Source organism: Choristoneura fumiferana, chromosome 2, assembly GCF_025370935.1.
Source record: "Choristoneura fumiferana chromosome 2, NRCan_CFum_1, whole genome shotgun sequence".
NCBI lineage: Eukaryota > Metazoa > Arthropoda > Insecta > Lepidoptera > Tortricidae > Choristoneura > Choristoneura fumiferana.
Window position 1 is genome coordinate 9850026 of NC_133473.1, and position 20362 is coordinate 9870387.

At 35.0% G+C, this 20362-nt stretch overlaps 2 protein-coding genes across 2 annotated transcripts; one reads left to right on the forward strand and one right to left on the reverse strand.

The window, feature by feature from the left end:
• Window positions 1–9271: 9271 nt before the first annotated feature.
• EMC10 (ER membrane protein complex subunit 10) lies at window positions 9272–13363 on the forward strand. Its single transcript, XM_074107859.1, has 5 exons — window positions 9272–9477; window positions 9759–9926; window positions 10272–10540; window positions 11901–11997; window positions 12928–13363. Exons 1-5 carry the CDS (start codon window positions 9430–9432, stop codon window positions 13009–13011), a joined length of 666 nt encoding a protein of 221 aa, XP_073963960.1. The 5' UTR covers window positions 9272–9429; the 3' UTR covers window positions 13012–13363.
• A 2045-nt stretch (window positions 13364–15408) lies between these two features.
• Window positions 15409–19374, reverse strand: LOC141445449 (DEAD-box helicase Dbp80-like). Its single transcript, XM_074111293.1, is given in 4 exon segments — window positions 15409–16084; window positions 16086–16401; window positions 17341–17368; window positions 19357–19374. Coding segments are annotated over 4 exon segments (756 nt in total). The 3' UTR covers window positions 15409–15690.
• Between the last annotated feature and the right edge of the window lie 988 nt (window positions 19375–20362).

A 20362-nucleotide genomic window follows, 5' to 3' on the forward strand; every position in this document is an offset into this window, starting at 1 on the left:
TATATATTTACTATTTAACTGGACACGATACACACTTACACATTATGAATAAACAATACCTACATATAAATAAAAAGAAAACGATTACTTCCACAGTTTCTTCAATCTGTCCCTGAACGATGCCAATCATTTTATATTCAAGATAGTTTCATTACCTGTAGAATACTTTTTGATTTATTCAAATATCCGTGCTAGGCAGCACTCACGAAGCGAAGCTCGCAAAATTAAAGTATGCTTTAATATGTTAAAGTGCCATTTTTGAGAAGTGTCAAATTTTGTTTATTGACGGTTTTGTTCTCAAGTAGCCTTAGGAGGCTGGACTTTTGTGGAGATCTGATCTACCCCACACTCTGGAGCGCCAAAAGAAGGCGTCCTCGCCATCTTGATTGCTGAGGCCGAAAATATTGCGAATAGCCACCCCCTAACACAAATAACTGTAAACACCAACGAGAAGGAGGCGTTAACGACTAATCGCATTTTATTTTTAGTATTCAATCTCAGCAGACTCGTACCTCTTGACCTGATTGCAGATCATAACGCGCCATATACCTAACGTGGGCCGCGACTGACCGCGAGGCCGATCGAAGGATTTTTCTTGATTAGATTGATTTAGATTTAATTATTCAAATTCATTTATTTCGTCAACATGGGTAAATACAACTAGGTGATAAATAAACAAAAAAACAAACTATGATGTGCCTGTCGGCGAACGAAATCATTTAAAGAAAAGGTAAGCACAATGGCAGTAAATTGTAAGATAGGACGTGATAAAATAATAAATCAAATTAAATATCACAAAATTAAATAGTTTTCTTAACTCTTAGCCTTAAAACCGGCCAAGAGCATGTCGGACACGCCTGAAATCGGGTTCCGTAGCCATTACGAAAATAATTAAATAATATTTTTCTAAGGATTTCGTATTTTGTAGGGAATATTCCAAGTCTAGATATATTTTATACCTTAGGCTGCTCTTTACTCTTAAATACTGTATAGATTCAGGCGTTACTTTGCGGAGGTCCATGTTAAATTAAATGGAATATCTGTCTTGCTCCTCCGTCAAGTAGTAAGGCCAAGTCGTGCGAAACAGCTACGTTTGAGTTGGAAAAAAAATATTCATGCAATTTAACCCGCCCTCCCTCCACATAAAAAACGTAAATAACCAACGCAAACGTAACTGAACCCACCACCAAAAGAACCACCACCACTACAACCATAAACAAGATCCCGGACACGTGTTTCGCTTCTCTCCGAAGCATATAAGATACAATAGTTTAATATCAACTGCTCGTCACCTTTTACGAACGATTGCTTTTTCCGATGCGGAGTCGTTCATTATTGAGGAGTCTTGGTGCTTTGGATCACCACCCGTTTTACCATATGCATTACGAGGAGCATAAATTGCTTAGCAACTATGTCAAAGTAATTAAAATTCAACCCGTGAGTGAAATACTTGTTATTGAGTAGTAACTCCGATGGTCAACTGTGGTCTTCATCATCAGTTTCACTTCACTAAATGATGATTTTCACTAGCAAATGCACGATTTACTGCTAAATATATCCAAATTACCATAGGTGTCCCTACAATATTTGTAGAGTTCCCTCGATTTCCTTAAGATTCGATCATCAGATCCTAATTGGCTGCTTATGGGACCTAATTGAACGCATTCCTATAATTTTCTTCCTGTTTTTATCTTTTCATTTAAATTAAAATACAATACTTATAGCACATGTATTTTTTTTCTTTGCATGTTTGATGAAACAGAAGTTAGTTGTGGTTACATATAATTAGATCTACCTGGAATGTCTTCTACTCGATATTTATGTTTTTGTATGATGTATTATCTGTTGGTGATCCTTAAAAAATAAATAAATAAAAAATAAATGACGGAGTTCTGAGGTAACAAACATTAAAAAAAAATACAACCGAATTGATAACCTCCTTTTTTTTGAAGTCGGTTAAAAATACAGTGTCAGCGGGCCCCAAACTAGGCAGTGCCTGTATCTTGGGCGCCGTGTGTGTGTGTGTGTGTGTGTGTGTGAATAAAATATACCTTAACTTGGAATATTCTGTACAAAATACGAAATCCTTAGATAAATATTACTTAATTTTTCCGTAATGGCTACGGAACCCTATTTTGGGCGTGTCCGACACGCTCTTGGCCGGTTTTTTTATTGTTCAGACACTCCTTACACAATTTATAAGGCGGTGGATTATTTCTTATGATAAGGTTAATATTACATCACGGAAACTAAATAATCTATCGGTAATCTATAAAATACCTCAGCATAGGTACATAATTAATATAAGTTAAATTGCTATAGCACCGACTTTATTGACATTGGATCAAATTAATCTCTGAAAATAGAGTTAATTTACCTCTATTAAGAACTATTTAGTCCTTCGTGTAATCAAGACTAGTGTGGTAAACCGTGGGTAAACCAGGTAAAAGTTAACAAGATGAGAACAATCGTAATCCCGAGTGCGTGCCCCAGAGTTGAGGAATTAACAACTTAGATTGGCGCCAGGGTTGTATCGTGCCTCCTGATAGGTACTTTCAAAAAACCAAAACTTCCATTAGTGAAGCTAATTTTATATCTCTACAAGTAGTGACAATGAATGGTAGAATTTAAACGAGGGCGCCAATTTCTCCGCTACTACCACCTTTTTAACCGACTTCAAAAAAAGGAGGAGGTTTTCAATTCGGTTGTATTTTTTTTAATGTTTGTTACTTAGAACTCCGTCATTTCATTCATGAACTGATTTGTTTTTTTTTCTTTCGTATAGGAATAGCATCAATTAGATCCCATAAGTACCAAATCAGGATCTGATGATTGGATCCTAAGAAAATCGAGGGAAATCTTCAAATATTGTAGGGACACTTATGGTAATTTGTATATATTTAGTAGTAACTCACGCATTTGCTCTTGAAAATCAACATTTGGTGAAGTGGAACTGATTATGAAGACCACAGTTGACCATTGGTACTCAATAACAAGTATTTCACGGGATGAATTTCAATTACTTTAACACAGCTGCTAAGCAATTTATGCTCTCGTAATGCATATAGTGAAAAGGAACGGGTGGTGAAGTACCAGGAATGTCCAGGACTCCTCAATAATTAACGTCTCTGCTTTGGAAAAAGCAATCTTTCGTAAAAGGTAACGAGCAACTGACATTAAACTATTGTGTTATCTCTAGATTATATAAACTAAAAAGTGTGAAAAAAAAAATATAGCAAATGCTGTATTTATTGTAGAATCCTACCGTTGTAAATTATGATAGGTAGGTACCTACATAAAGACTGTCCACGATAAAATCTGGGCATGTCTGATCTGGTGTATCTTTGTAATGAATGCTAATTTTCAAGCAGCACTTTTTTTAAGTAAATAATGGTTATAAGACGACATAGTAAAAATATAATCATAATAAAAAATCAGGGCGTCTGTGAGTTTTAGCTTTACAATACAATACAAAGACTCTTTATTTTACACCAGACATAGTAAGCTTATATATTAGACTGTAAGAAATTATTTTGTACAGCGTCTTCTGACGGTCTTTTCTAGGTGTTTATGTAAAGTATATATATTATTTTAAAATTGGACAATCCACTTTATAGCTTGTAACACTGCTTTTCAGGACAGCTATTAATATTTTTCGAATTGACTTTTGTGAATTTGCCTTTTTCACAGAAAAATGCCTCTCTTTTAAAAACTACTTTTGGTGCTTGGATTAGAAAGTTTTCCTGACTCCCCCAAGTAGAAAACAGTTACATCATGACTTTTATTGGGAAAATAATATCCTAATAAGCGTAAAACAGCTTGTGAAAATATAAATGCAATTGTGGCATTGAAGTTGAAAACGAGTGAAGATTACCAAAAAACGCTGTACAAAGCAATTTTGGCACAGTGAAATACATAAAACTAAAACTCACAGACGCTCTAACATTTTATTGTGATTGTATTTTTATTATGTAGTTTCATAACCACTGACTATTACAAAAAAGTGCTGCTTGAAAATTAGCATTCATTAAAAAGATACACCAGATCAGGCATGCCCGGATTTTATCATGGACAGTCTTTAACGGGAGATTGTATGTGTGTATGACATAGCTCACAACTATACAGGAATATATACGAGATTATTCTTCAAATGTGTAAAGTGTCATAAGGAAGCATTCAGCACAATGTCAAAAGTATTAAAAAATCTCACCATAATATAGTCCTATTTCGTATACCTGTAGGCTTCTGCGAGCAGACAGGAAACACCTTGTAAATTCTAATTCAAAACAATAACCTAAGCTGCCTCAAAAGTAAAACAGTTTAAATTTAAATTGACTAGTTTTAAACTTTACAAAGATATTATCATAAAAGTTATAATGTTGTATTTGCTAAATAATAAAAACATACATACCTAAGTTTGTTTATTAAACAGATACTATCGCTCACAGTAAGTTATCGCAAAGTTTATCATAATTATTTATTATTGTGTAATCGAATTACTAACCTAAGTAGTAGCAAAAGTACATCTACATGTTAAAGTACTTACCTTTATTATTTTATTAATTTCGTCTTAGTTCCACTTGAATATTTCCTCATCCAAATGAGCTGGTTTTGATAGACTTTTCTGAATCGACTCAAACTAAGTAAATAAGAGACTATTGATACGTAAACCTGTTTAAAATTACGCTATTTTAAAGTAAAACAATTTTTACTTATCACACCGATTTGGTTGTCTACGTGATTATATTATTCTTATGCATACAGGGGTCAATTGCGAGCTGCTAATAAAAACATAACATACCTACGTAAAAACAAACGATGATTATTCATTAATCGAATTAATTTTTCTGATGCAGTAATTGATAGCGGTCATGTTTGAGTCGCAGTTACCTACATTATACTTAACCAAACTTTCATTTTTTGATATTTTTTATTTCAAGATACATAGGCATTCTTTGTCACACTACTAATGGTTTAATCTATGAGCTTTCAACCTCTTCCAAAAGCTGTGATAATTTTTAAGGAAGCTTTATAACTATAAACACAATAAAATCTCGCAATTATGTTTATAGCAGACCACAAAAATTAAATCACTGTCCACGTTTTCTCATATCAGTTACTCGTAGATACTTTAGAAAAATACCTATTTACTAAATAATTTCAGTCAGATACCTACTTTCTGTTCTAACGCTGATCTGGAGAGAATTGTAACGGTTAATTACCACCTAAAGCTGGACACTTGCAACTTTCCCCCCGTAAGAGTTTTACAATTAGAAATGTAAATGTTAGTATATTTGTTCGTTTATAACGCTTTCTGAAAGTACCCAACCAATTATGAAATTTGAAACTTAGATAGTATATGAGAAGGAAATAGGATAGTTTTTATCCCGAAATTGTATAGTTCCTGCGGGTCCGCTATAAATGAATTCTTCGCAGACGAAGTCGCGAGTTAGTTAGGAATAAATGCGAAAATTTGTATTCGCATACGTTTGTTACTCTCTCGCACTAAAACAATTATGATTTGATCTTCAATTTGGTCACATTTTAAATCAAACTCAAACTACGCAGAAAAGACGCAAAAACGGAGCGCGCTGAGAGCGGTGACCTTTTTCGCCTGTACGCAGAAGGCAGTGAAAAACAATAATTATACTTACATGGTATTTTCATATTCAGGTCACTAAGTACACCCACAGTCCATTAGTGAAGTTAAGGTAGTAGGTAACCAAATGACCAAAGTTTGTATATTTGCAGAGGTAGTGCATATAAACGAATTCTACGCAGACGAAGTCTCGGCCAACAGGCTAATAAGTATGTATATAATAACATCGATAAGATAATCCTTCCTACTATAATATTATAAATGTGAAAGTTTGTGAGTGGTTGAGTGAGTAAGTATGTTTGTTACTTCTTAACGCTGAAACGGCTGGACGGATTTGGCTGAAATATGGAATACTTTGGAATACTATTAACATAGAATAATTTTTATCCCAATATTCTCACGGGATAGGGATAAAATCACTAAATAACAACTGCTGGGCTTAAAGTCATGAAATTTGGTATGTAGACAGCTCTCGGAATATCAATTCAACTGCTGTATCTAATGATTTACGCGTGCTAAGCCGCGGGTAAACGCTAGTGTGAAATAGTTTTTGAGTTATGAGGGGGTCAAAAGTGGCTCCAAATGGTTCGGGTAAAATTACACACGGTGCTGCTCGCCAGTTCTGTTAGCTTTAACTTGGCTTGACAATCTACCGCGTGTCTATAGATGATACCTACTACAGCAACTCAGTCGTCGTTACAGGTAGGACCAACTTATTATCCATGGGGTACTCATGGGTATTTTTCAAGTGCAAAATAAATGTCTTCTTCAAAACAATTAGGTAAAAGGTTATGAATGTTTAAACAATTTTATTGGCAAATAATATCTGGAGAGTTTTGCAAGTTCATCTACTAATTTGATGAGAGAGCAAGCTGTAGCACCTACCATAGCCATTGTCCTATTGTAGATTATATAACCGACTGACGTCAAACACCCGCGCTGTTTATGGTAATGTCAACGAAATCATGGGGAGGTTATCAGTTGTAGCGGACTTGGCCACTTGTTATCTGTCGCCTGACCATAACCGAGGATAGGGTATCGAGGCGATCACGGAATAACACCATTATTGATATTTATTTACAGCTCTCACACTTTTCTTCATAGCGAAACTAGCGAAAGCTAGAAAGTACTTAAATAAAGCTTTAAAGTGAACTTTCTCACACTCTTGTGACTCTTAATAGTATATTATACAATAAGAGCATAAAACAAGCCATTTTACCCGAGATGTTTATATAGTGGATAGACACGTCGAGGGGAAAATGGGTCTAATGCTCGAGTTTTACACTCTGCTTTTCACTTCGATTGAGAGGAAGGAACTTAAACAGCAACAGTGGAAACAATTTGTTTATTTACTAGGTAGGACGCTTTTATTTTTCATGCATTGCTATATACAGTATAATCTCATTAATCCGGCACTATTAAAAACCAGAGAGGGTCGGATTATTGGAATGTTCGGATAACTGGATTATAGAGAAAAAATCATAATTAATAAAATAAAGCATTTCATAGATACTCTCACTTCAAAAATACGTATGCACGTGATAAGTTTTGAGGTTAGACTGCTAGACGAGACGACGACACAGCGACCGGATAGGCTCAGAGGGGCGAGGGAGGCGTGGGCGGTTGGTGCCAAAAGATTATTGGACGAGCCGGGCTATTGAAGTGCCGGATTAGTGAGATTATACTGTAGTTATAGATATTTAGTTTTATTGATTTACCTATTTTGATTTGGATTGATTTGATTGATTTTTAGTTTTACATAAAATAAAATGAAATAAAAAGTTTATAGAAACTTTTTTGATTGTGGCTGTTGACACCTGATTACGTTGGTCTTAGACGAAGATTTAACTTTATGCACTAGATCATAAAAAGGTCGAATTTTATGTCGCCTAGATCCAACATACATAAATACCAACTTTGCGAGCATGAGAAAAGAAAACGTACCGTAAACTCAGGTTTCTATAAGTAGTCCCAGCGTTCAACAATAGTCCAAATGAACTTTTTAACATTTTGAACAATGACGGAACTGCTAACGTCATCTAGGAGGTTCATCGTGCATTTTCTATTGGATTAGGCTGCGATGAACCTCCTAGCCTAGATGACGTTAGCAGTTCCGTTTGTCCGTTTGGACTATTGATGAACGCTGGGACTATAGAAACCTGAGTTTACGGTACCTTTTATGCGATACCTAGTATATATTTTTTTATAACAGGCAATTAGTTGCAAAAGTTTCTGGATCGATATCGTTGTGCCTGAATCCTTTATCCTATCTATTGGATCACTGTCAAATCAAAAATCATTTATTCAGGAAATAGGCCGCAATGGGCACTTTTACACCTCATTTTTTAAATAAAATAAATACAAATAAAATACTTAAAAAGTAGAGAGTTCCAGTAAAAATAACTTCCCACAAGAGTTTACACACTATATTTAAAATAATATTGCAAATAATGTTCTACAATAATAAAAAAAAGTGTAGGTACTTACGTTTTAATTAAGTATTTATTTATCACAAAACAACCAGACCAACCAGCAGAAACAATCTACACGGAAGACACTTTTACTGTTAATAAAACATACTTAGGTATAACTTATACCCAAGTAAATTACTAGTGCGTTATAAACACGATTGCTCTAGTAAAATACTTGTGTTAGATAACAATAAGAGCTACAAGAGCAGATTTTGCTAGTTGGGGTACCTACATTTAATTTACTAAGAAACAACACTATAGACTTATGGTTCCTAACCCAACGAGTAGTTCGCGGACCATCAGTGGTCCGCAAGGCTTCAAATAGGTATACCTACTCCATTTATTTTAACACTAGAGTTTACCCGCGGCTACGCACGCGTAAACACATTTGCATACATTTTTAATTAAATGAAACAACAAAACTATATAAAAAATTGTGTTAACTTCTATAATTAAAACATAATAATACCGCTTATGAATATTGTAAATATTTTTAGTCCATTTGTGTTCGAAATACTGAGAATCGTGTGTTACAATTTGAGCGTTAATTCAAACTTAAAATTAATCGGAGTATACTTAAGATCCGCGAAAGATTTTTAACTTTGAAGTAATGCGCGCCGGTATGTTGTGGCAATTAAAAATAGGAACTTTTTGAAATTTTGTGATATAGTCGACATACTGGTATTAAATTATCTTGATTATCTCATTTAACATCATTGATTAGTCTTATTATTGATTAGTTATCTTGAAGTATCTGTGTATAGACCTGTGTTTTCTGTACTGCTTGCTATGTGTTGGTGTGCAATAAAGAGTTATTGTATTATATTCGTTTATTTTTTAATTATTAGTTACTTAGTCTCTTTTTAACCATGTGACCTCCGGTCGAAAAAATTTAGGGAACCACTGCTATACGTGCTATAAGGAGGCACAGCAGATATTCTCAGATATACCTACCCAATGTACGTATGTAGGTAAAATAATACATACTTTTCAATCAAACTTTTACAATTACCACAAGGTTCTATTTTCTAGGCTCGTCTACCTCAATAAATATTACAGATTAAAATTAATATTAAGTATATAATAGAATATAAAAACCTTAAATTTTACATGAATCTGTGTCTTTATTTTACGAGAGTTAAATCTAGTAACTCAAACTATAATTTTGACATTAAACGTTGTGACAGAGTTGGTTGAATGACATTGACTTACTCTTTGCTTCCATTCCAGTTTTGTCAATGAATTTCTCGTGAATCGATTGATCCACAAAACAATAGTACAAATTAGAAATAAAAACTGAACGAAAATCCTGAGGAAATAGAGCATTTATAAGAAGCATTTTAAGCAGAAATAAGAATCATGAAACCTCACTCTGCATTAATTTTCTTAGCATTAGTTCCATTTGCCGTAAGTTAAAACATTTTTTATTATCATTATTTTCTATATTCCACTCATACGCAACCACTTAATATTTAACTATCACTTATATTTATTTAAACTACTGCAATATAACGCCAGAATCATGATCTTTCATTCAAATATTGAATAACCCCTACAGAGAATGACTATGCTAATAACGCATCTATTAACAGAACTGCTAAGCTAGCACTAGTATACTTAATTTAACACCTTATTTACTATGCTATTTTCATATTTGAGTTTACCTTTAACTGTTGATTAATTTGCAGTTAACCATTGATTTTGACGGCTGGCTGAATATTAAAATTCAGCATACTTTAAACTGCGGCAATGAACAGTTCTGCCATCGCGGAACCATATCTTTGAAGAGCATCAGGTCTGGTACAGCTGTCATTGACCAAATATCATTGAGCAAACAACACATTGAGGAACTTAAAGTAAGTTTTATTATCATCCTGTAATTAATTAACAATAAGATGGTCTTGGTGTCCTGTATTGTATACTTCACATGTGTGTAGAGAATGAACCTTTCACATGGTTAAGAATGGATGAATCTTTATTTTATTTTAATTTATATCTATGAAATGAGTATTATTTGAGTCAAACAAGATAAATGTTTTTGTTTTACTTACTTAACATACTTAGACACCTATTGGTTAGTTAGAGTTGACAATTTTATTTGGAGAGACATACATAGGTAGGTAGGTAGGTAGAGTACATAAGACTTAGAAAAAAAATTGTGTTATGGAAACCTTCTTTTATAATAATATTTGTTCTTTCAGAAATTAGCCGAGACAGACAGTTTCTACTCCATAAGAACATTAGTCACATCTGCTGATAATAAGGAGACTGAATTCCTATCATCTGTGAAAGCTCAAGCTTTTCTAGAAAATGGTCTGTCTGATGTAATCAATGCATGGATTCTGCCCAACGGTGCTGTAATTGCAGTCAACTTCCAAGTCTCTAATGGTTCCCAGCCAATGCTTGGAAACAAGAATGAATACAAGATAAACTCTAATTTCTATCTTCGTCACATTGATCAGGCACCAGTGTATGTATTTTTTGCATTCCCATCCGTAAAATGTGCATTGTCTGTGCTTAAGAAATATGCCTTGTACACTAAATATTGTCTCACAGCAGTTAACAGCTACACTGTTGAAGTCAAAAACATCTACACACAACTCTATGAATAGAAGGAGAAGGACTCAGTGAAGGAGTGTAGTTTTTAGAGCTACACCTTCAAAAGACAACAGAAAATCTTATGGATTACTTTGTAATTTGTATGTCTGTCTATAAAGTTCTGACATTCTCAAGTTAATCAAAACCTTTGAAGTATTTCCCATTGACCTAGAAAGTGAAACCTGGCAAGAAACAAGATCTAAGTCTTTGAGACATTGCAGTCTAAGTGAGGATGAAATTGATAGAATTCTGTTACATGAATTTTTCAGTAGGTGTTTTTACTGCTGCACATTTGGCTGTAAAATGTATCTAACCAGCAGAGAAGTACCAGCAAATCTTGGCAGTAGCAATGTAAAGCAAATCCCATTCTGACAACCTTAAAAATCACTCCAGCAAGCAGCAATGCAGCAAATATAAACCAAAATTGAATTGCAACAAATGTAAAGCTAAGTTATATTTCACATTTTCATGAATAATGTGACCAATATTGAAAATAGATACTTTTAAAGAAAAGGACAAAATAACATTGGAAAAACTTGAACCATTCCTCATCAATGTCTGTGATGATCAAAGTCAAATTATGAATTAATAAGAATATTTTTTTAGGAATAAATCCCATCCCGTCTCTTTCATTCACTTTCATTTCATTTTGTATTATGTACTAATGTTTGCGCACTTGTGTGTGCCTCCTGTTACTGTTGAAAAAATCGTAACCAATATTTTTAAGTTTGCTGCCATGATTTGTTGGTCCTGCTCTATATGCAAATTCAATTTGAATCAGCTTTTTTCGACACACACCTAGACTTGCAAGCCAATTATTCATCATCCCAGCCTATATACGTCCCACTGCTGGGCACAGGCCTACTCTCAGAATGAGAGGGCTTGGGCCGTAGTTCCCACGCAGTCCCAGTGCGGATTGGGAACTTTACACGCACCATTGAATTGCTTCACAGGTTTGTGCAGGTTTCCTCACGATGTTTTTCCTTCACCGCAAAACTCGTGGTAAATTTCAAATGTAGTTCCGCACATGAATTTCGAAAAACTGCAAGCCGGGGCTTGAACCCACGACCCTGTGCTTGAGAGGCGATAGGTCAAACCACTAGGCCACCACGGCTTACAAGCCAATTATTACGTAACTCAAATTGTCTCCTGAAAAGTTACTAAAATGCACAGTGTGGTATTAGCAATCTCACTGACTTGACTTTTCTTTTAATTTGTTTTTTTCTTCTCAGACCTGACACAGCCTCCTACATACAAAAACTTGAGCGTGAGAGAGAAGCTCGAGAAAAAGGAGAATTAAAAGACAACCGATCATTCTTAGCAAAATATGTAAGTTATTTTGGCATGACTCATTTTGTGGGCTTACTTACACCCACTTTCATAATTTTGCAGCCAGTTGAATACTTATGTTTGTTTCCGGCACCTAAAGAAGTCACGAATTAGACAGGCAGCAGCGAAAGCACTCAATGATTGGTAAATTAGTTCAGCGGCACTGGATGAAAGTAACGACAACACATTGTGTGCGTTCCCACCAGTGAATTATTAACTTAGTCCAACTTTTAGATCACTGCCCATAACAAATTAATTTGTTTTAACATCTTCATTGCCATCCCCTACAATCGTTTTTGAACTACACCACATTCACCCTTTACTTATGTGAAGATTTTTTCTGCACATTCAAGTTACTAAAACAGGCATCCCAACCCTAAAATCTCTACCACTCAAAGGTTGACTGGCAGAGATCCCTTCAGGGATAAGTCCGTCTTTGTAACATTTTTGTACTTATTTCCTTTTTGTCCAATAAAGATTATAAACAAACACACAGGCATTGAATAACGTTCAACTAGAAAATGTGTAGGTATAAACTTTTGTTCATAACTGAGTTTCTTGAGCCTATTTCAAAATAAATAAATAAAATAAAATAAATATCACGGGACAATTCACACCAATTGACCTAGTCCCAAAGTAAGCTTAGCAAAGCTTAGTGTTATGGGTACTAAGCAACGGATAAATATAATTATATAGATATAGATACATACTTAAATACATATTAAACACCCAAGACCCGAGAACAAACATTCGTATTTTTCATACAAATATCTGCCCTGACACGGGAATAGAACCCAGTACCTCAAGCTTCGTAGTCAGGTTCTCTAACCACTAGGCCATCTGGTCGTCTAAAATAAAATACTTGTATGATTATGATATAACTGCTTAGATAGGGTGGTAGTTGTCAAATAAACTTTGTTTTCTTTACAGTGGATGTACATTGTTCCTATTGCCATCTTCGTCATGATCTCAGGAGCGACAAACCCAGAGGGCGCAGCACCAGCCGCTCGTTAAGAATTCGTCGCCTATTTGGGACACCTTAATTGGTATATTGTGTACAACCACCAACTCTTTAACTGATATTTGTGAAACTTATTGCAATCTGTAATAAAGTGACAACGTACACAACCAAGCTAAGTTGGCACCTCACACTTAACAAGAACAGTTTAAAAAATTGAAATTCAACAAATGGGAGACGAAAATTTTTGCTTTAGCAGCATTCATTCATTGTCGCCGATGTATACGCGGCGTCTTACGAATTTTCGTCTCCTTTTTGTTAATTTTTTGATTTTTTTACTTTTCTTGTTTAGTGCAAGGTGCAAACTTAGCTTGGTCGTGTTATACGAGTAAATCCTAAAGGCCCTGATCTCGTGAACTCAGTTATTGCCCAAGAACGCATACGCTCGTTCAGGCTTTAAACCATACCCAGCACTTATGTAAAATAAACAGTTTTATTTATCGCTCAACGACATACCCAATCCCGACTAAAATAAGTTTGCACCTAGCTGGAATGTGAAATCCTGCCCGCTTCCCAGCTCACCTTCCCGCGAGCGCCCAATCGCATCAGTACGGTTGAAATTGAAATCGAAAGTATTTATTTTGCAGGAACATACACAGGTGTTACAAATATTACACATGTCAGAAGAAATATTACATACGTACATGTCATGTTTGTTCTGCCCCAATTTGGCATGCAAAACCTTAACCTAATCGCAAATTAATAATCTAATTTAAAAGCAATACTTCATTAAATTAATTATATAGTTTTTCAAAATATTCATTCAAATTATAAAACGGTGGAATAATCAAGAAGGATTTTAATTTTCTACAAATTCATGCCACTATCCTGTTGCACCGAAAAGCCGCCATCAAAAACGCTAGTATGCACAGGCTCTATGTACTACCCTACCTACTTAAATTTAAATAATGAATATTTTAATTATTATTATCAACATCCAAACCGTGCATCCCTCATTCGCCACTGGAGTCCGGATTATATGCGATGCGTATTAGCATATTTAGCAATGAGGGCTAAAAGACAGGCGAGATGTTGCTAGACCGTAACGTGAAAAAAACCTCACGATACTAACGCCATCTAGCGATGTTTTGCCTGTCTTTTAGCCCTCATTCATCAGTTACTGCACATTTGATCTAAATTGAAATTTAGGAGAAAGTGGTTCCATCAATTTTATGATGATTCTGCCAGTGTCGAGTAGCGACGAGTAGGTGGACGTCTTGTTTGATAATCTGGCAGTACATTTTATCTAAAATCTTGTAATGATTTGACGTGACGGTCTGGCTCATTTAGTTACTAGCCAATTGTAAGCAAGACCGTAACGTGAAAAAAACCTCACGATACTTACGCCATCTTTCAATATTTCGCCTGTCTTTAAGCCCTTATTGCTAACATTTAACATATTTACCCGACTGCCCTAAGGAGGGTTATGTTTTTCGAGCGTATGTGTATGTATGTATGTGGGTATGTATGTCCATTTCTTTGGTCCTCGCTGCAGCCTGAACGGCTAGACGGATTTTAAGATATGAGGTATCATTGGATTGGTCATAACTGTCGGAGTGACATAAGCTATATAATATTTCAATATAGCGTCTGCGAAAAAAAAATGGCGGAAAATATATTTTGTATTGTAACAATATAGGTATCAAATCAAAGCTAATAAGTAGCCTATTCTAAATATATATTTTTTTTTATTTAAGTATATTTCATATATATATATATATATGAAATATACTTAATATATATATATATATGTATGGTATATATGGGTTATAATACGTTTGATCTACCGTTTTCAAAATATACTTTAAAAAAAAATTGTAAAATAAAACATTAAATTAAAAAAGTTTAAAAAAAACTACTTAAAAGGAAGAAAATAAGTCTAGTGGTCTAGAAACTCTGTTAAGTAGCTAATTTAAAGTTCAACAATCAGGACCCATTACTAAGTTTTTGAGCGTCACGATTTAAACGGGTCCAGACTGTTGAACTTTAAATTAGCTACTTAACAAAGTTCTAGGCCACTAGACTTATTTTTTCCTTTTAGTTTTGGCAGTCGGTTTTTTTTTATATTTAATACTTATACAAATATACAATCCCATATAATCCGGACTCCAGTGACTAATGAGGGATGCATGGTTTGGATGTTGATAATAATAAACAATAGGCATTCAATAAGGCCACTTTGGAAATCAATAAAATGCACCTTGTTTAATACTACAATCATCTGATTGTTGTGTGATATGGACATAGGGTGCATGAATAATCATTTATCAATTATGAGGGTTGACAACCTGTATAGCCTGATATAGCAACAAATATCAGAAATGGTGTTCATTCTAGGTAAAAGGGTATAACTTTAAGAATTGTATTATTAAATTATTAATAAATAATTGAAGTAGTGTTCAATTACAATAGTTTTAATCCTTTTGTTACAAATATTTGTTTGACATACAATTTTATTGTGCCATGCACTATGTATCTATGGAACCATAGTTTGAAAAATAATACACTGACTGTGGAGGGTTACACAGTCAAACCTAATAAATAACTGAAAAAATAACACTATAGAAAACATCTTTTTATATTCACTTCCATTTATAATGTTTGGTCATGCAACCCTTGACTGGTAAGATCACAAATATAAAAAAACAATTAAGCTTAACATAAAAAAAGAGAAATCATGCTCCAATCTTCTCGATTTCTTCAGCATCTTCAATATCAAGCAGTTGAATCTTCTTACCAAAGTGTTTTTCGATAGCTAAACAAATTTGCATAGCTAGAGCAGAGTCAATTAAATTAATTGCTATTCCAGCCTTCCCAAATCGACCTGTGCGCCCAATCCTATGCAAGTATGTCTCACAATCAGCTCTCTTCTCTACATCCATTGGCATGTCAAAGTTGACCACCAAGGTTACTTGTTCTACATCTATGCCTCTGGATAAGACGTTAGTAGTAATAAGCACTTTCTCCAGGCCTGCTCGGAAACGATCAAGAACTGCTATTCTTTGTTCAACAGTCAGCTCGCTTACTGCCACAGAGTGCCCATCTTTGGACATCTTCTCAGGCCAATAGTTTCTGACAGAATATAATTGCTTGGCCGATTGTAATTACACCATAAATATTACAAATGGCTCTATATTTTTCTTCAGGAGTTTTGCACTTCACATAATATTGTTTAATATTATCCAAGGACTCTTCTTCTCTTAATAATCTGATAATAATTGGATTGGGGACTATTATTTCAGCAAACTCCATCACAGCAGCATCATATGTTGCAGAAAAGAACATCATTTGGCATGTAGATGGCAAACATTTATGAATCCTAATGCATTGGTCTTGATGCCCCTGGCGGTCAATCATAACATCAGCCTCATCAAGAACACCAATTGCTCAAATAAATAACATCATGCTCCTTCATTTTCAGGTGTTCCAATAATAATATGATCAGATATCTTAGTTTTTAACTATCTAGAACTCTTTGCTCTTCAAAATCAGAAATTTGGCATTTTGTAAACTCTCCTGTTTTATCCAAACATATTAGGGCTGAGGCAACAATAAGATAAGTGCCAACCAGTATGTCTTTCTTGGTGTGCCAGTTAATATCAATCTGCTTAGGTGGGTTTGCAATTGCATCAAATAATATAGTTTCAATATACACTTTGTTTCAGTATAATTTGCTTTTCATCTCTTCAAAGTTATTGTTTAATTTCACCCAAGTCTCTCTTTAATCTCTTGACAATAATTTCAATGTTGACTATTTTTTCATGTTTTGCATCAATGCAATTTATAAATATCTTATATCTAAAATAATATCCTTTGCATGTATGCATGGAAACTTTATGAAACCTAATTGCACCTGTTTAATATGTCATCTGACTGTTTTAATCATAGGGGCATTTCATTTAACTCTATTTGATTTAAACAAGCTTTCAGCTTAACACTTTTTTTTAATTATTGAAGTAGTCTTCAATATTTTTCCTTTTTAATAATTTTTCTTCAATTTCCGTTTAAAAATGCAGTGCTATCAACCTCTTCAAATGCATATCTTTCTGTACATAAAGTCCACTAATAATCTAATTGAACTTTAGCTGCAAACTTCCTGTTTGTATGAGAAAATTCATACTAGTTAAGCTTAACACAATATGATCTGTCCAATTTCTCTTTAGTCATCTTCAATATCAATGACTCCAAAGTGGCAACAAATGCAGCATTAAATTAATTGCTATTATTTCAAAATTGCAATCGCAGATCATCTTCGCTCATCAAATGTGCAATGTAATTTTTGTCTGGTGGTTTTCTAGAGAGGTCTTTAATTCTATAAAATTCACTTCTTTCTTTGCTCACGTCTTTAAGCATCTGCAACAGAAAAGTTTGCCAACTCAATACTTCAATGGAAAAATTGCTTTTCACGTTTTGTTAAATTTACAAATTAACTTTTCTTCAGGATTTTGAATTCACGAATATTTTTAATCTTCTGCGGAATCTTCTTACTTTTTTATTGGGGACTAATATATCATTAACTCCTCAATGTTTCATGATTTTTTCTATTTTCAATAAATTAATTAATTTTTGACCCCTGCCAATTAACATCAGCCTTCAAGAACAAATATTTGAGCTTTACTATTTTGAAATCCCAGAAATTTCAGGTGTTACGATATAAACAGATATCTTTGTTTAGGTTTTCATTCAATACGAACTTTAATCGGAAAATTTGCCAAGTGCTGCAACAATCCTTTTTGTAAGCCAATTCATATGTAGTTTTGCAATACTTGATAGTACGAATAAGTGGATACAAATTCAGCCCAATATTTCCGATGCAATCTATCAAAGGATCTGCTTTCTGTGGCCCATTTTTGAATTTCAGATGCATTTTTTATATACACATAAGTATTTGTTTAACCACAGCCTCAAATTTTCACTGAATACTTATTTAATATTCTTTGATTTCATGTCTACAAGATTCTACTAGTTTTAAATCAACAACAAATTAGCAATCAGATTCTTCTTAGCTGTCTGTCAGAATTTCAATGCCATCCGGCAACTTTATTTGTGAAACTCCTCCGCCTTTCACATATGCATGTGCATCGACTACAACACACCATGCATTTAAAAACGGTTCCAGTAAAAAAGTTTAGCAAGACAAAACTTACCAGCCGCAACGTATTAGGAATCGACAAGTTTTTTTAACGCTGCTTAAGATGTTACATAAATCTTTTTTATTTTTAGTTTTATCACATAATTTTTTTCATTAAACATGTAACAGTTTCACAACTGTTTGTATCAAACAAAATTCAATTTGTTAAAAATTTTACTTAATGCAATTGATTCACGTCATGCACGCACGAAAATTTATTTATACAGATAAGAAAACTTGAAATATGAGAAATTAAGCGTCTACTACACTGTAGTGCCAACGACAACTTAATTAACGACTAATGTATGGCATACGTCCCTTTTTCTTTATTCCATCACAAAAGTAAAACATCAAACGTCAAAATTGGTGTCACAGTGACACAAGAGTGACAGTGTCACTATCCCACTCCTACCCTCCCTCCCTCCCTCCCATCCCATATTATTTAAGATGCAGACACATGAAGACGCTCGTTTGCAGCGATAAATCTGGTCACGTGACCCCAGATTGAATGTAATTTCCCGCGACTCAAAAAGTAGCGTCTAGTAGCAGCGACAAGATGGCTGCTTGCAGGAATGTCTTGGAAGCTGATTTCTTAATCTCATTTAGTAGCATAGCAGTTATGGTAGTGGTACAAATTAAAGAAATTGGAGTGAATGAAAAAAAAAACTGTTTTTGCCGAAATTGAAGTTTTTTTTCCTGCGATATAGCTCAGCATTTTCAGCTTTATCGCTTAGTACGTAGAGTGCGGGCATACCGGCAGTAGCCTTAGCGGTAGATTTTACCTTTAAAATAGTTCAAAGTGGGGGAAATGTGCACACAAGTGCAGTTCCGCACACTTACATGCAAAAACAAAACTGCCAACTGACTGTAATGACGACGTTAACTAACACATAAATAATCCAACAATACACTAATAATTCGATAATATCACTAAGTTGTTCATCGGCAAAAAGTCGGATACTGAGTGTACTGAATATAATCGACCCTTGGTAGTAGCCTTTATAGACTACGAAAAGGCGTTTGATACAGTGGAACACTGGGCCGTTATACAATCTCTGCAAAGATGCCAGGTCGACACGAGATATGTAGAAGCGATCAAAGCAGTCTACCAAAGTGCAACGCTTCAAGTGAAACTCCACGAGCTCACTGAGCCGGTTCCGGTCGAGAGAGGAGTTAGGCAAGGGGACACTATTTCGCCAAAACTATTTACCTCATGTTTGGAAGACATCTTTAAGCTTCTTGACTGGTGAGACAGAGGTGTTAACATCAATGGTGAGCGCCTTACTCATCTCCGATTTGCGGATGACATAGTCATTTTTGCGGAAAACCTGGAGGACTTATCAACTATGATCGGAGAGCTTTATGATGCATCAGTGGTGGTTGGGCTAAAGATGAACACATCGAAGACTAAAATAATGTGCAACAACGACTATATAACGAATATAGATCACATTACTGTGCATGGGCATGCGATAGAAAGAGTTGAGGAATATGTCTACTTGGGACAAACCTTGAACCTTGCCAAATTCGGACAAAATAGTGAGATTGAGCGCCGCATCCGTCTAGGCTGGGGTGCTTTTGGCAAACTGTCTGAAGTGTTCAAGAGCACAAGTATCCCCATTAACCTCAAGCGTCGGACCTTTGAACAATGCGTCCTACCAGTCATGGTCTACGGAGCCGAGTCATGGACGCTGACAAAGCAGGTGCTACACAAGCTCCAAGTCACCCAAAGAGCCATGGAACGGGCTATGTTAGGTATCTCTCTACGTGATAGAATCAGGAACACAGAGATCCGGAAGAGAACGAAATTGGTCGACATAGCTCGTGTGATCGCTAGCAGAAAATGGAAGTGGGCGGGCCATATATGCCGTAGACAGGACAACAGGTGGGTTAGTCAGGTGCTTGAGTGGAGGCCTAGAGTAGGGCATAGAAATGTAGGCAGGCAACCGATGCGTTGGACCGACGACCTTGTTAGAGTGGCCGGAAAGGACTGGATGCGAAAGGCGCAAAACCGGGAAGAATGGCGTGCATTAGAAGAGACCTACACTCAGCATTGGGTGGTGAAAGGTTTAAAAAAGAAGAAGAAGAAGAAAAAGTCGGATTTATGTACGACCGATCCGAAATTTGTACGGATTAGATTTGCGGACTCGATATTGGTACACGAATCCAACAATAATGTAATGTATGATTCGGTCTAGTTTAAAATCCGAGCGCGC

What these genes read in the sequence shown, in the direction of transcription:
- EMC10 (XM_074107859.1), top strand. Translation starts at nt 9,430, where the DNA reads ATGAAACCTCACTCTGCATTAATTTTCTTAGCATTAGTTCCATTTGCC. An exon ending in TAGCATTAGTTCCATTTGCC is followed by an intron (nt 9,478 to 9,758) that starts GTAAGTTAAAAC and finishes ATTAATTTGCAG; the next exon opens with TTAACCATTGATTTTGACGG. An exon ending in AACACATTGAGGAACTTAAA is followed by an intron (nt 9,927 to 10,271) that starts GTAAGTTTTATT and finishes TTGTTCTTTCAG; the next exon opens with AAATTAGCCGAGACAGACAG.